General features: G+C 53.8%; 4 protein-coding genes across 4 annotated transcripts; 2 read left to right on the forward strand and 2 right to left on the reverse strand.

Moving 5' to 3' along the window:
* Positions 1-2000: 2000 nt before the first annotated feature.
* BO95DRAFT_429220 (glycoside hydrolase family 28 protein) lies at positions 2001-3202 on the forward strand (the record flags this gene model as incomplete). Its single annotated transcript, XM_025584882.1, has 3 exons — positions 2001-2216; positions 2269-2685; positions 2744-3202. 3 exons carry the CDS (start codon positions 2001-2003, stop codon positions 3200-3202), a joined length of 1092 nt encoding a protein of 363 aa, XP_025445136.1.
* A 1218-nt stretch (positions 3203-4420) lies between these two features.
* Positions 4421-7054, reverse strand: BO95DRAFT_440099 (arginine--tRNA ligase). The gene is made up of 4 exons (XM_025585878.1): positions 6570-7054; positions 5171-6465; positions 4708-5121; positions 4421-4610 (listed from the first exon to the last, which is right to left on the reverse strand). Exons 1-4 carry the CDS (start codon positions 6981-6983, stop codon positions 4604-4606), a joined length of 2130 nt encoding a protein of 709 aa, XP_025445137.1. The 5' UTR covers positions 6984-7054; the 3' UTR covers positions 4421-4603.
* Positions 7055-7344: 290 nt separating this feature from the next.
* Positions 7345-8644, forward strand: BO95DRAFT_440100 (phosphatidylinositol phosphate kinase family protein). The gene is made up of 2 exons (XM_025585879.1): positions 7345-7740; positions 7831-8644. Exons 1-2 carry the CDS (start codon positions 7468-7470, stop codon positions 8584-8586), a joined length of 1029 nt encoding a protein of 342 aa, XP_025445138.1. The 5' UTR covers positions 7345-7467; the 3' UTR covers positions 8587-8644.
* A 251-nt stretch (positions 8645-8895) lies between these two features.
* BO95DRAFT_450885 (cytochrome b5 reductase family protein) lies at positions 8896-11228 on the reverse strand (the record flags this gene model as incomplete). Its single annotated transcript, XM_025588048.1, has 4 exons — positions 8896-9045; positions 9110-9735; positions 9810-9883; positions 11182-11228. 4 exons carry the CDS (start codon positions 11226-11228, stop codon positions 8896-8898), a joined length of 897 nt encoding a protein of 298 aa, XP_025445139.1.
* Positions 11229-13664: the final 2436 nt, after the last annotated feature.

Genomic DNA, 13664 nt, shown 5'->3' on the forward strand with positions numbered 1-13664 from the left:
GAGGGCATCACACTTTCGTCTTTTCTTGACCTACAGTACTTGAAACTCTGGCGAGTGCTGCATTGAAAGTGCTCAAGGATGGAGGCCGATATGCAACTACGGGATTAATATGTGTGACTGATTGCGAGCTTGCATTCGACTACCAGATTAAACCTTGGATTCTATTGGGATTGGCTACTATTATATGTTGTTGTATGACAAAGTGAGAGAGGCTTTGGAGACTTCCGCAAGCAGCAGTACGCTGAGTGAGCTGCCTAAGGCATAGCATCGTATTCGTTCCTCCTGCCACTTTTACGGCATTGTCTCACTTACTCCCTCCCTCTCTTCCCTTCCCTCCTCCATCTTTCTACAGTCAATACCATCCAATCTCCAACTCCTTTGACCTTCTCCATCGCTTTCTGAGCAGAATCAGATCAGTCGTCGACCATCAGGGATGATACTCCTGCACAGCTCCGTATTTCTCAGTCCCGAACCACAGCAGAATGAGACATCGAGCTTTGAGAACAACAGTCAGCGGCAAATCTGCACTACTTGGCTTCACCATCTTGTCTGGGCAGAGATGAACTGATCAGTAAACACCGAGAAATCCCTCATTTTGAAGACCCGCCGCGATGACAATTTTCCGCTTATTCCGACGCTTCCTATCATTCCGTCAATCAAGTCGAAAGAGTGTTGGCAACTGCCGGTCTCGAGACGGGGATGCTTCACGGCACTCTGCAGAGCCCGAATCCGAACTCGCGATACTCCTTAATATAATTCTTCTTACAAGTCAATTTATGCTGAGGTAGTGGGGCCTATGAAATCCTGTCAGGACTCTCAGGATCATTGAAGATAGCAACTGCCAAGAAGTCCGTCATCAAGCCATCGACGCAGGCACGACGGTTTCAACTTGCGAATGGTTTGGTGGACGGTGCCGCCGGAACATGCCCAGAAGGACCGTGGGTCTGATGTCTTACCTGAGCAGCCCACCGACCAATGTCCGCCACAAGATTTCTATCCTTATTTCTTGGGATGGGTACTGGACCCGCTCGAGCTTCCAGAAATACTCTAGGGCAGAGTAACCGCCCAGGATTATGGTGGAAACTGCTCATTTAAGCTTGCATTCGGTGAGAAACATCTCCTCAGGGTGCCCATAAGCCAAGCTTCTGCTAACAAGCTTGACTTGCTTGACTGACTCTCTTCGTGGGTCAATCGCATTGGCAATAGACCTTGAAAAGGCTTGTCTCTCTTGTTGTCAACAAGCATCTCGCAAAGCTCCTTGCAATGAGTCGCATAGAAATTCACATTGTTGCCTACAGCAAGCCGATAGCCGAGCGGGGCGGGGAGCAAGCCACCAGGCACTAACCCACTCTGCCTGTTGCTCCGTCGGCATTTTTTTTCAGGGTGTTATATTGCAACCACTCACCGGCGATCATGAAACCATCCGCCACTCATGGAAGTAAATTATATTGCATGGCCAAAGGGTCTGGCTCGATGTCTCGGCGCCCTGCCGAATGGGAGACTTCAGGGGTGTCTAAAGCGAATGCAGACAAGCTCCAACCGGTGTGAATGGTTAATCCTCGCGGCTAAGGATAAGCTTGCGTTTCAAGTTCGACAGACGAACTCTTTGGGAATCGGTTGCAAACCACCCCGAAACTCTGAGGACCCTATTTAGAGCCAAATCGGGGTGCTCGACGACCTCATACTAGCCCTATACGATTTAGTCGCTCGGACCCAGTTTGCTCTGGGCCTGCTAATGTACCTACCTTCATTTCAATTTACCGGAAATCTTCCATGCCAGAAACCGTTCGATATAGCTCTAATAGCTATAGCTCAGAAACGTGCCCCCTTCTCAGCTTGAGGCAGCGCAACCACGGTACCATAAATACCTTCTTCCCGCCTGCTTGCCATGATGGATTTTCTTCTTCCTCATCGCACTCCTTTGCTCTCTTTCCTACCCCATCCAGTCTCTCTTTAATCAGTTTCTCCTGTTGATCCAGGTTTTCATTCATTTCATCAAAATGCATTTCATCAAGTCCTCTATCTTGGCTGCCACCATGGGCGCTGCGCTGGTCGCAGCTGCTCCCACCGACATCGAGAAGCGCTCCAGCTGTACCTTCACCGATGCCGCCAAGGCCAAGTCTGGCAAGACCTCTTGCTCGACCATCTACCTCAACAACATCGAGGTTCCCGCTGGTGAAACCCTTGATCTGACCGGCCTCAAGTCGGGCACCACTGTAGGATGCCCCTGTTCATGAATGCATGGTGAAAGCTAATCATTCCCCCCAGGTTATCTTCGAGGGTACTACCACTTTCGGCTACAAGGAGTGGAAGGGTCCCCTGATCTCCATGTCCGGTACCGACATCACTGTCAAGCAGGCCTCCGGCGCCAAGATCAACTGCGATGGTTCCCGCTGGTGGGACGGCAAGGGCAGCAACGGCGGCAAGACCAAGCCCAAGTTCTTCTATGCCCACAAGCTGGATCAGTCCAGCATCACTGGACTCAAGGTCTACAACACCCCCGTCCAGGGCTTCAGCATCCAGGCCGACCACCTGACCCTCACCGATGTGACCATCGACAACTCCTCCGGTACCTCCGAGGGCCACAACACCGATGCCTTCGACATTGGCTCCAGTACCTACATCACCATTGATGGCGCCAAGGTCTACAACCAGGACGACTGCTTGGCCATCAACTCCGGAGAGGTATTTGCTCGGCCTGCCGACTATATTGTTGATTCAAGCATCTAATAATGTCTTCTAGCACATCACTTTCACCAACGGCTACTGCAGCGGTGGCCACGGTCTCTCCATCGGCTCCGTCGGTGGCCGCAGTGACAACACTGTCTCCGACGTGACCATCTCCAACTCCCAGGTCGTCAACTCCCAGAACGGTGTCCGCATCAAGACCGTCTACGATGCCACCGGTACCGTCGAGAACGTCAAGTTCGAGGACATCACCCTCTCCGGCATCACCAAGTACGGTATCGTCGTCGAGCAGGACTACGAGAACGGCTCCCCCACCGGTACCCCCACCAACGGTATCAGCGTCAAGGACATCACCTTCGAGAAGGTCACCGGTACCGTCAAGAGCTCCGCCACTGACATCTACCTCCTTTGCGGTTCCGGCAGCTGCTCTGACTGGACCTGGTCTGGCGTCAGCGTCACCGGCGGCAAGAAGAGCTCCAAGTGCAAGAACGTTCCTTCCGGTGCCTCTTGCTAAGCGGGTGGATTTGTTCCTGCTCGAAGCTTTTTTGGGCCATCAGAGTGCGATCTCGAGGTGGATGGGGTAGCCTGTCAAGGGGATGGGAATATAATTCTTTCTACGCTCATCCCGAGAGTGAGGCCTTGTGCATATAATCTATAATTCAGTCGAGGGCATCAATAATACAACCTTGATTGGCAGCCAATATGTTTTGTGGCCTTGCATTGTATTTGTAGCAAAGTTGCATGTGCAGAAAATGTATAAATGAGAGCATCGCCAAGCTCTATCAGCCTTGAATCTCATACTCACGATCAACAACTCAGCAAATAGGTTAAGGTACCTGCCTCACCCCAGCCGCCATTCCCACGACCGGATCTCCAAACCCTGATATCACACTGACATACCATTACCCGCACGCCCAAACCCCCTCCAACCCGAAGAAAAAAGCAAAGAAGCCCCCCCCTCCCTCCATCAAGAACCCCATCTCACCATCTACTACCATCTTAAACCTCCGCACCTCCGCATTTCCGAAAACCGCATACCCAACCCATTACCCCCACACCACCGTAACCCCCTCCTCCTCCCCCAAGCCCACCGCAATAATCCCGACCCCCACCCCCCCCCCCCCCCCCCCCCCCCCCCCTGCCCCCCCCCCCCCCCCCCCCCCCCCCCCGCAAAACCCCCCCCCCCCCCCCCCCCCCCCCCCCTCCCAGATTAGAAGAAAAAATGCGCAAAAGAAACAATATGCCACAAACAAGACTCGACCCCGCAATCTCGCCGCCCCATAAAGCTGAGGTAAGGGGACAAAAGACATGATCGGCAATGTCGAACACCCAGCAGCGTTCGACATTGCCAACCATGCCTGTGAAGGGTGAGGGCTACAAGAACTGATACCCAGCCCTGCTGGCGTCTGTTTGGACCGTGCTTGCTGGGCTTGGGGGTCTGCGCAACGGGGTGGGTTCGGAGATGGAAGGGTGGGGAGTGCGTGAGGACGGCGGTTTCTCCTTTGAGAGGCGGGTTGGTTATCTTTTTCTAAGGGTTTTTTTTTGTTTGAGATGGGGGCTAGTTGTATTTGGATTTGCGATGAAGGTTGGTTTTACCTGGTGTGAGATGGGTGGGATGGGATGAGTTTGGTAAAAGGGGATTAACTGGTATCCTGGCATCCTGGTATATGGGTTATGGTGTAGAACTGCTTACACAGTCGGTAATCAGATTCTAGGATTGGAAAAAGAGTAACACTTTACTGCATCTATATTCGATGAAGAAGTCCTTTCTCCTATTTGAATCCCCAAAAAAGTCCGAGTAAGTTGGAAGAAAAGAGACGGCTGGATCCAATGCTAGGTATTCATAACATATAACAAAAAGAGCTATTCAAGATTCTAGTATGACTTTTTTATTTCGTTTCCTCGTCGCGTCCGTTTACATACTAGAATAAAGATAAAACGTTAGAAAACATTATTTTGGACGACGTGTTATTTGGGGCACGTTATCTTGGACGAAGCCGAGATGGGGGGAAAACAGACCGGTTGACGGGGCTCAAACCGACAACCCGCATGCCGTTGTGAAGAACCTGGCGGGCAGACTCGTACAACGCCATACGGGCCTTCTTGAGCTCGGGCTCGCTACCGACGACCTTCAGGACATCATAGCTGGAGCTCAGGACGTGGGTCATGCGGAAGAGGTAGGTGAGGATGGTGGTGGGCTCCAGGGTCTTGGTGGTGTTGAGCAGGACATCGGGCCACTGGGCGAGCTGGCGGGCCAGGTCGATGGCGTGGGGCTCCTTGAGCAGGCTGAGATCGGCGTCGCCGAGCTCCTCGACGTTGAGGCCGGACTTGCGGACAATGGAGCACAGACGGGCGTGGGCGTACTGGAGGTAAGGACCAGTGTCACCCTCGAAGGAGGTCATGGCATCCAGGTTGAAGTCGTAGCCGTTGATACTGTTGCCAATGAGTAAAACTACACGTCAATCAAGGAAGAAACACATACCGCTTGCCAGTCATGTCCTGGACCATGACGGAGGTGATACCCAGAATGTCGGCGGTCTCCTCGGGGTTCTCGACCTGCTTGTACTTCTCCTCGTTCTTCCTCATGACCTCGTGCATCTTGTCACCCACATCACGGAGGATATCGTCCAAGAACTTGACAGTGCCCTTACGGGTGCTCATACCGCGGACCATACCGAAGTTGATGTGCTGGCAGCGGTTGGCCAAGTCCTTGTGGCCCATCAGCTCGGTGATCTTGAACAATTGAGCCAAGTGTAGATCCTGCTGAGCGGCAACAACGTAGATCATCTTGTCGAAGTTGTACTTCTCCGCACGCTCGGTGATGGCGCCGATATCACGGGTCAGGTAGAGGGGCGTGCCATCCTTGCGGACAATGATAGCCTTGCCGAGCTTCTTGGCACCGTGCTTGGTGAAGTCGACGATGACAGCGCCCTCGGACTTCTCGGAAACACCGGTCTTCTCAAGGGTCTGGTAAGCGGCGGTCATGCTCTCCTGCTTGATCTGAGACTCGCCGGAGTAGACGTCGAACTCGATGTTGAGACGAGCGTAGGTCTGCTCGTACTTCTTGATACTGAGGTCACGGAAGCGGCGCCACAGAGCGAGGGCCTCGGGGTCGCCGTCCTCCATGCTCTTGAAGTAGCGACGGGCACTCTCGTCCTCACTGGCATCAACGAGCTTCTGCAGCTCCTGCTCCAGCTCCGCCACATCCTCGCCCTTCTCCTTCTTGGCCTTGATCTGTTCCTTGAGCTCCTTAATAGGCGCCTCTTGCTGGGAGACGATGTTGTTGATCTTGACGTAGACGTCGAACAGGTGGTTGATGGGGTCCTTGGTCAATTGCTCCTCGTTACCGAACTGCTTGAATCCGTTGGCCAGCAGACCGTACTGCTTACCCCAGTCACCGAGGTAGTTCATCTTGATCACATCCCATCCCATGACGGTGTAGAGGTTGGCCAGGAAACCACCGATGATCGTACTGCGCAGGTGACCAGCGTGGAAAGGCTTAGCGATGTTGGGCGACGAGAACTCGACGATGATTCTCTTGCGACCCTTGGAGGGATCGGCGGCGTCGCGGAGACCCTGGTTGCCGTTGGTACCATAGGCGGATTTTTGCTTGAGAATGCGGTTGATGACATCGGAGGTGAGGATTTCCGGCTTGAAGAAGAATTGAAGGTGGACTCCGAAGGGCACGGGGGGGAGGACGAGGTCGGATTCGGGGAACTTCTCGGCGAGTTCCTTGCAAAGCTCCTGGGGGTTCTTCTTGATCTGAAGAGCGGCGACCTACAGTGCGTAACACTATGTTAGTCTGTTTGTCGCAGAAGAGCCTTGGCAGCCCAAGAGATATTGGAGCCCAAGGTGAAACGTTTGTGGTGTATATCGCATACCGGCAACACCAAGTCACCCTTGTCGAGGGAGTTCGTCCATGACAGGCGAGAGTAGATCTTCTCGGCGTCAATGTCAGTGGCAGCGCTCAGCTTCTCAGCGATGTGCTCTCTGTAGACATCGACGACGTTCAAGGAGGGGTAGCAGTTGGGGAACTTGGAGGTCTCGGTGGTGGACTGGAGAGAGAGTCCCTCCACGGAGGAGACGAGGTCGGCAGCGGAGGAAGACATGACGGCAGCTACGTTCTTCTGATGCGTCGCAGTAGCAAAAGAGGAACGCCAGGGAGGGGTTAATTGAAAGGAAGAGGAGGAAAGGAAGAAGCGACGACTATTTTGTGGACAGTATGACTGGGCGGAAACAGTCTTGAAAACGGCGTTAGAAAATCGCCGGGCCCCGCTTACCAGAAGGCGACCCATCAATGGAGGGGAAGGAAAGGGAAAAGGGAAGGGAAGAAAGCTGAGGGAGGGAAAAGCACCAACTGGAACACGCCTCAGCCATACAACAATTAAGAGAGAGGGGGGAACTCTTTTTTTTTTTTTTTTTTTTTTTTTTTTTTTTTTTTTTTCCTTTTTTCTTTCGCTCATTGACTGACTCAATGCGGCAGGCAGTCCACCATTCTGCCATGGGCGGTGAATGGATTGATTCTTGTCACATGACTCATGGTATCCACGTGACTTTTACCAGCCCTTGGGGAAGCCCTACCCCTGTCATAGCCCAACTCAGTATAGCCTCTCCTGACGTCACTCCTTCAGCGCAGCGGCCTTCCCATGGTCACCTGTTCGACCGCGAGTTCATCAACACGATTTCACTTGTACTGACCACTCTACCACCTCATGATGCACTGTCACCATTCCAATCCCCTCTCCCACAACACTTCAGCCCACCTTCCGCGACTCCAAAATGGGTAACAACCGCCACGCGGCCCTGTCCAAGTCCATCCAGCGCGCGATCTTCCGCGACCCAGCCAGCTTCCGCAAGACGGTTATTGGCCGATTCCTCGCCTTCTTCACCATCCTCTACATCAAACTCATCCGGTACGGCCACGTGCAATTCCAGAAGCTGCGCAGCGAGGTCTGGCAGATCGACGAGGAAGAGTACAAGGCCAGCTTTCGCAATGATAGCAAGAAGACCGTGCCCTTGAAGCCGATGGGCGACCTGGGTCTCTCGGGATCGGTATGTCGCGCCTCCCAGATTCTGGTCTTAGTGTCTCTGCTTTAGATGCGTAAGGCTAAGTTTTACGTGTGCTGCCGCAATCGCAATCAGACCTTCTTCAGCACCTCCAACTCCCGCTTCCTGGTCAAAAGCCTGCCGCGACACTTCGAACATTCCTTCTTCCGCGAGGAACTGCTCGATCCGTACTACAGGTACATGACGGAGCATCCGGAGTCCCTGCTGGTGTGGATCACCGACTACGTCTACTCGCCGTACTGGACGATCGGGAATCTAGTCGGCACCACCCCCGCCCACCACATCATCATGGAGAACCTGCTCTGCGGCCGGGATACGGATCCCGCGGGGGATAGGTGGGAGACCTACGACCTGAAGCCGGTTGACTATTTCTTCCCCGAGCGAGATCTGGTGCCCGACCCGTTGGTCAGCAAGGCCACCTTGAGCAAGATCGCCGATAATTTCGATGACAAGGTCCGCATCAATCAGTCGGCGTATGTCGCCCTCATGCAGACCGTCGAGGCTGACACGCAGTTCCTCGAGGACGCCAACGCGGTGGACTACTCGCTGTATCTGGTCCGCTTCCCGGCCTCCTCGACGCCGGATATCGTCGGGAGGCCCGTTCCGTGGCGGATTGGGCTGGAATCGGCCGATGGGAAGTGGAAGTACCGCGCCGTTATCCTGGATTTCTTCTGGGCCAGGCACAAGCTGCATGCTCAGGCCATGACAGGAGTGATTCAGACCTTCAATGTAATTGGGCGCCAGGGCCCAATGACCATTACAACCACGCCAGATGAGTACAGGAAGAAGTTTCTGACCATGGTGAAAGCCATGATCGAAGTACAGGAGTAAGTCTAGCCAGAGAACTTAATACCACTCATAATGCCTATACCCGTGCACAGAGTATTTATGATAAGATTATATCGTTTGAAAGACCAAGTGCAACTTGGCCCTGTCAATATCGTTTCGTTTTAGGTAGATTTCGCTTTTGCGCATTCACTCATAACACCGTAGATCTGCAACCCCAGGATAACCAATGATACAACCTTTCATGAAGTAACGTTCTATCATATCTATAACGTGTGAAGGTACCGGCACTCAGGCACCGGTCCAGCCGATCGCGAGACGAATACAAGACGCTGCAACCCAGGCGCAAACCGCTTAGAAGCAGAAGACCTGGTCCTCGAGCTTGCTGACGGGGCGAGCCTTGGTGTAACCAAGAGACTCGGTGGCCTTCTTCATGGCGCTGACCATGGGAGGAGGACCGCAGAGGAGGATCTTGATGTCGCTGGCAGGGGCAGGGAGGCGTTCCTGTAGTCAAACAAGTGTTGTTAGCACTTGAACCGAATTGGATCGACCGACGGGTGCGACGAACCTTAATCATGTCGGGGGTGACGAAACCAACGCCACCGGTCCACCCCTCGGGAGGGTTGTTGAGGACGTAGTAGATGCGGAAACGGTCGTCCTCCTTGGCCAGCTGCTCCAGCTCGTCCTTCATGAGGATGTCATCGGGGTTAACGTTGGCGAAGATGAGGTCGACCTGGGTGTTGTCGTTGCCACCGTTGCGGGGACGGTTGCGGACAATAGCCTTGATGATCTGGTACATGGGAGTGATACCGGTACCTCCAGCGATCATACCAATGTGACGGCACATGTTGGGAGTGTAGACCATGGCACCCTTGGGGCCGCGGACCTTCATGGTCTGACCGACCTGCAGTGTAGTCAAGTACTTGGAGATGTTACCCTGGGGGTAAGCCTTGACCAGGAGATCGAAGTAGCCGGCCTCGTTGTCGGAGGAGATGGGGGTGTAGGAGCGGACAACCTCCTTGGGCTGGCCCTCAATGTTGGCAGCGAGGGAGATGTGCTGACCGATGGGCAGACCCAGGATATCGGTGGGGCGGGGGAGAGCGAAACGGTAGATGGTCACATTGTGGGAGATGTCGGTCTTTGCCTTCAGGGTGAAGTGCTGGAACTCAGTGGGGTTGAGGACCTTGCGCTGCTCTGGAAAATGCGGTTTCAGGTCAGCAACTTGATCAATCAAGTCAAATCTGGTAAGCTTATGGTGATGGACGCACTGTTGCTGAACAGTTTCCAGCCGAGGAAGACAGCAGCCAACGCGACCGCGAAGGGAACAAGGGCCGAGAAAGAACTGATCAAGATTGGTTTCTGTCAGTCGCCAATGGCATGCGCATTGTGGAGAGATTGCTTGAAGGCCACAAACCTCATAATGGCGGCTCCTCCGATAAGTTGAAAATTGAGTGACAACCGAATGGGAGAGGAGGAGGGAGGAGGGAGGAGGAGGGATGGGGGGAAGGAAGAAGAGGCGGAGGAGGAGGAAGAAAGTCAGAAATATAGGTGAGTCGGTAAAGGGACAGCCGGCAAGAGGAGACTCAATGTTTTGTGACGGTAAAAACAGCGGCAATCCCAAGTCACGGGAGGGCGAGTTCCCGATTGGGTAATTCACTGGGGTCCGGATCGGCTGCTTATCGATAATCGATAAGTTAACTCGATAACCTTGAAGTCTGTTGAATTTGTTTGCTGCAAGAAAAATAGATGAAGAGCAGACATACAGAACATGTACAGAACTCCAACACAAGAGAATAATACCTTCCTATTGAGTTACACTATCAGAGTACAATAAAGTACATTGAAATAACTGAACTCGTCAACTTATACAGGTTAAACAATACGTCTATTGAGCTGTTGTGAACAACACACACCCAGGCCCGCGCGGAATCCAGCCCTGTTGGGGATTCCTTTTCCCTCTTCTTCACTTGGGGTAAAGAAACCCGTTCCAGGTCTTACCCAGTAAATCCATCTCCCCCTCACGCCACTTTCAGGCTCCGACCCTGATTTTCCCTATCTTGTTCAACAATTCCGATCTCCATTCTTCTTTCGCCATTCTCCTTTAGTTCCATACTCCATGCTCCATACTCCATAATCATAGATTTCTTCCCCTCTCCCCCCTCTCCCCTCCATTTCCAAATCAGACATCCTCTTCCAGCCATGACGATCGAGACCAACCCGGCCGAAGAGCCCCCAGCATTCAACCTAACCGAGGTCGATCGTCAGGTCCTCGCGCAGACCGATGAAGAATTTAAACTCCACGACTGGGATGATCTCAAATCCATCATAGGTGTGTGCATTTGCTTGAATTTAGAATCACATCTCCGCTCTCCTCTATCACCATCTCTATCAGATTCTCCTGTTACCCCTCATTCCGTTCCCCTCTCCCCCCTAATCCCCTCTCCCCCAACCACAATCCCGCCAATTCCGCATTTCCCTCCCCCGGAACAAGTAACCACCAACCACTAACTCAAACGGCCCTCGGCAAACCCCAAAGCGCGCAACGATCTCGGCATCCTCAAGCGGAAACCCTCCGACCTGCACCGCTACCTGTCGTGGTCCGCCTCCACGAAACAAAAATACGGCTCTATCACCAACTACATCTGCCAGGAGCGACTGCACTGGGCGCTGCCGGACACCAGCACCATCACCGCCACTAACACCACCACCACCACCACCAACAACAACAACAACAACAACAAGCCAGGACCAACACCTACCGCAGCAGACAGCGGCCCGGTCTTCCCCTACAACAACCCGACCCCCTTCGCCGACCCCGCCGACTACAAGATCCTGCGGAACGACTGGCCCTACGGCCTGAGCCCGGGGATCACGCACCTGGTCGTCTGGCTCCGCACGCCCGTGGCCGTGAACCCGGACGACGGGGATCTGACGCCCGAGTCGCGCGCGCTGATCGAGGGGTTCGTGCTGCGCACGTTCGTGGGCCGGTTGGCGGCGGAGCAGCGCGGCGGCGCGGGGCTGTTCCCGGATTCGCCGCGCGACCATGTGCTCTGGTTCAAGAATTGGACCGCCTTGCAGAGTGTGCGCAGTCTCGAGCATATCCATGTGCTGGTGCGGGATGTGCCGGAAACGATCTTGTTGGAGTGGACGGGGGAGGGGCCGCCGCAGCATTGATATTTGTCCTCCATGGGTAATGGAAGGGGGGAGGGGGATGGAAGGGCAGTATGCATATAGAAGATATATATCCATGCCCTCGTTATCTACTGCCAATAAAGTAAACGATTTGTCGCGTTTGGCGCATACCCCAGCTGGAACCACTGATGGGAAATCCTCAATCGAACCTACATAGCATTGGGAATCGTACATCTCTAAACAAAGCATACATAAGTGACAGCTTAGAAAATACAACAACCGAAACAAAGGAAGATGACATCATCGAGGAAATAATCATTGCTCCCTCTACATCAAACTATGTAAATAGTGTCACTGCCACTGCCACAATAAGAAAAACCCATCAAATGCGCCTGCTCCCTTGAAAATAAACCCATTCCGGAAACCAATACCCCACCCTACTGATCATGTCTTTTGCTCTTCCACAAACTTCAACGCCTCTTCCCTCGACACCACGTCGATCGTACTGGCCTTTTGCCGGAAGCTGACGCCGTAGCACTTCTCGGCCACGTGCAACATCTCCGGCCGGAAGGTCGTGCAGATGAACTGGCCGTTGGTGGAGTCCGAGATGGACTTGAGCATCTGCGCGACGGCCGTCCGGTACTGGGCGTCGAGGTTGGCGTCGATCTCGTCGAAGAGATAGAAGGGGGCCGGGTCACAGGCCTGGATCGCGAAGACCAGGGCGAGAGCACACAAACCTGTTAGTGGAGAGGGTTAGCCGATTGGCAAAGAAAACTGTATTAGAGATAGAGGGCCTTACTCTTCTGTCCACCACTGAGCTGCTGGATCCGTTGCTGGTCATCGTGCTTGCTGTTGAAGCTGACGCTGATGCCAACCCCAATGTAGTTTTCCACGCTTTCGCGGTTCTCCTCGTCCTCGGAATCCAGGTCGTCGGGCTGGCGGAGAGCGCGGTCTGTCTTGCGCTGGATGATCAGGCGCCCACGGCCAGCCGGGACAAGCTTCTCGAAGACATTGTGAAACTCGCGCGAAACCTGCTTGAAGGTACGCTCGATGGCCTCGTCCTTGCGCTGGTCGAGGACGCTGATCAGATCGTCGATGGACTTTTCGGATGCCTCGAGCTCCTCTCTTCGGCTCGTCAGCGTTTCACGCTGCTTGGTGAAGCTGTTGTACTGCTCAAAGGCCTTCTTATTGACATGAGAGTACTTCTTGAGGCTTTCGTTGACCTTGTGCAGTTTCTTGACCACCGTGTTCGAATCCGTGTTCTTGTACTTGCTGAACGCTTCATCCGGTAGCACACCCAGGTCACGGATGTTGGCAGCACATTCAGCCGCCTGTTTTGTCAAAGCCGCCTTCTTCTGCATGCTCTTCTCCATGCGACGCTGGTGTTTCTCGATGGACTTGGCCAGTTCTTCGAGTTCACGGCGGGTCTCGGCGTTCCGCTGCTCGAGCTCGGAAACACGAGCAGTAGCCTGGTCGATCGAGTCATCCACCTGCTGCAGTCGTTGAGCAAGCTTCTCCAGGGCCTTGTGCAGGCGCTTCATCTCCCGCTGTGTCTCCTTCAGGTTGCCTTGGCCATCGTCGTCGGCCATATCCATATCCTGGCCGATGAGCTGATCCAATCGAGGGTTAAGGTTCTCTCGCAATTCCACCTCAAGAACCGACTTACGAGCCTCGAGCTCACTACGCTGACTGGACAGCTCTTGGTATTGACGTCGCAACTCTTGCGCAGTGTTGTTGAGGGTCTCTAAGCGTGCTTCTTCCTCGTTACTGAGCGCCTTCTGGAACGGTGATTTCAGTTCTGCCTCGAAAGCACTGACTTGATCAGACAAGGCAGCCAGGTTGTTCTCAATGTTGCGGATAGCCCGGCGTTTGGCTTCCAGATTGTCGGTCTTCTTCTGGAGAAGATCGCGCTTGGCCTTCAGCTCTTGTCGCATCGGCCCGCTGCTGTTCTGCACCTGGTGTCTCTGTTGTTCCAATTTCTGCAGTTCGCC

The sequence above is a fragment of the Aspergillus brunneoviolaceus genome (assembly GCF_003184695.1).
Source record: "Aspergillus brunneoviolaceus CBS 621.78 unplaced genomic scaffold BO95scaffold_13, whole genome shotgun sequence".
Lineage (NCBI taxonomy): Eukaryota > Fungi > Ascomycota > Eurotiomycetes > Eurotiales > Aspergillaceae > Aspergillus > Aspergillus brunneoviolaceus.

What these genes read in the sequence shown, in the direction of transcription:
- BO95DRAFT_440099 (XM_025585878.1), bottom strand. Translation starts at nt 6,983, where the DNA reads ATGGGTCGCCTTCTGGTAAGCGGGGCCCGGCGATTTTCTAACGCCGTT. An exon ending in AGGGTGACTTGGTGTTGCCG is followed by an intron (nt 6,466 to 6,569) that starts GTATGCGATATA and finishes TACGCACTGTAG; the next exon opens with GTCGCCGCTCTTCAGATCAA. An exon ending in CAGGACATGACTGGCAAGCG is followed by an intron (nt 5,122 to 5,170) that starts GTATGTGTTTCT and finishes CATTGGCAACAG; the next exon opens with TATCAACGGCTACGACTTCA.
- BO95DRAFT_440100 (XM_025585879.1), top strand. Translation starts at nt 7,468, where the DNA reads ATGGGTAACAACCGCCACGCGGCCCTGTCCAAGTCCATCCAGCGCGCG. An exon ending in ACCTGGGTCTCTCGGGATCG is followed by an intron (nt 7,741 to 7,830) that starts GTATGTCGCGCC and finishes AATCGCAATCAG; the next exon opens with ACCTTCTTCAGCACCTCCAA.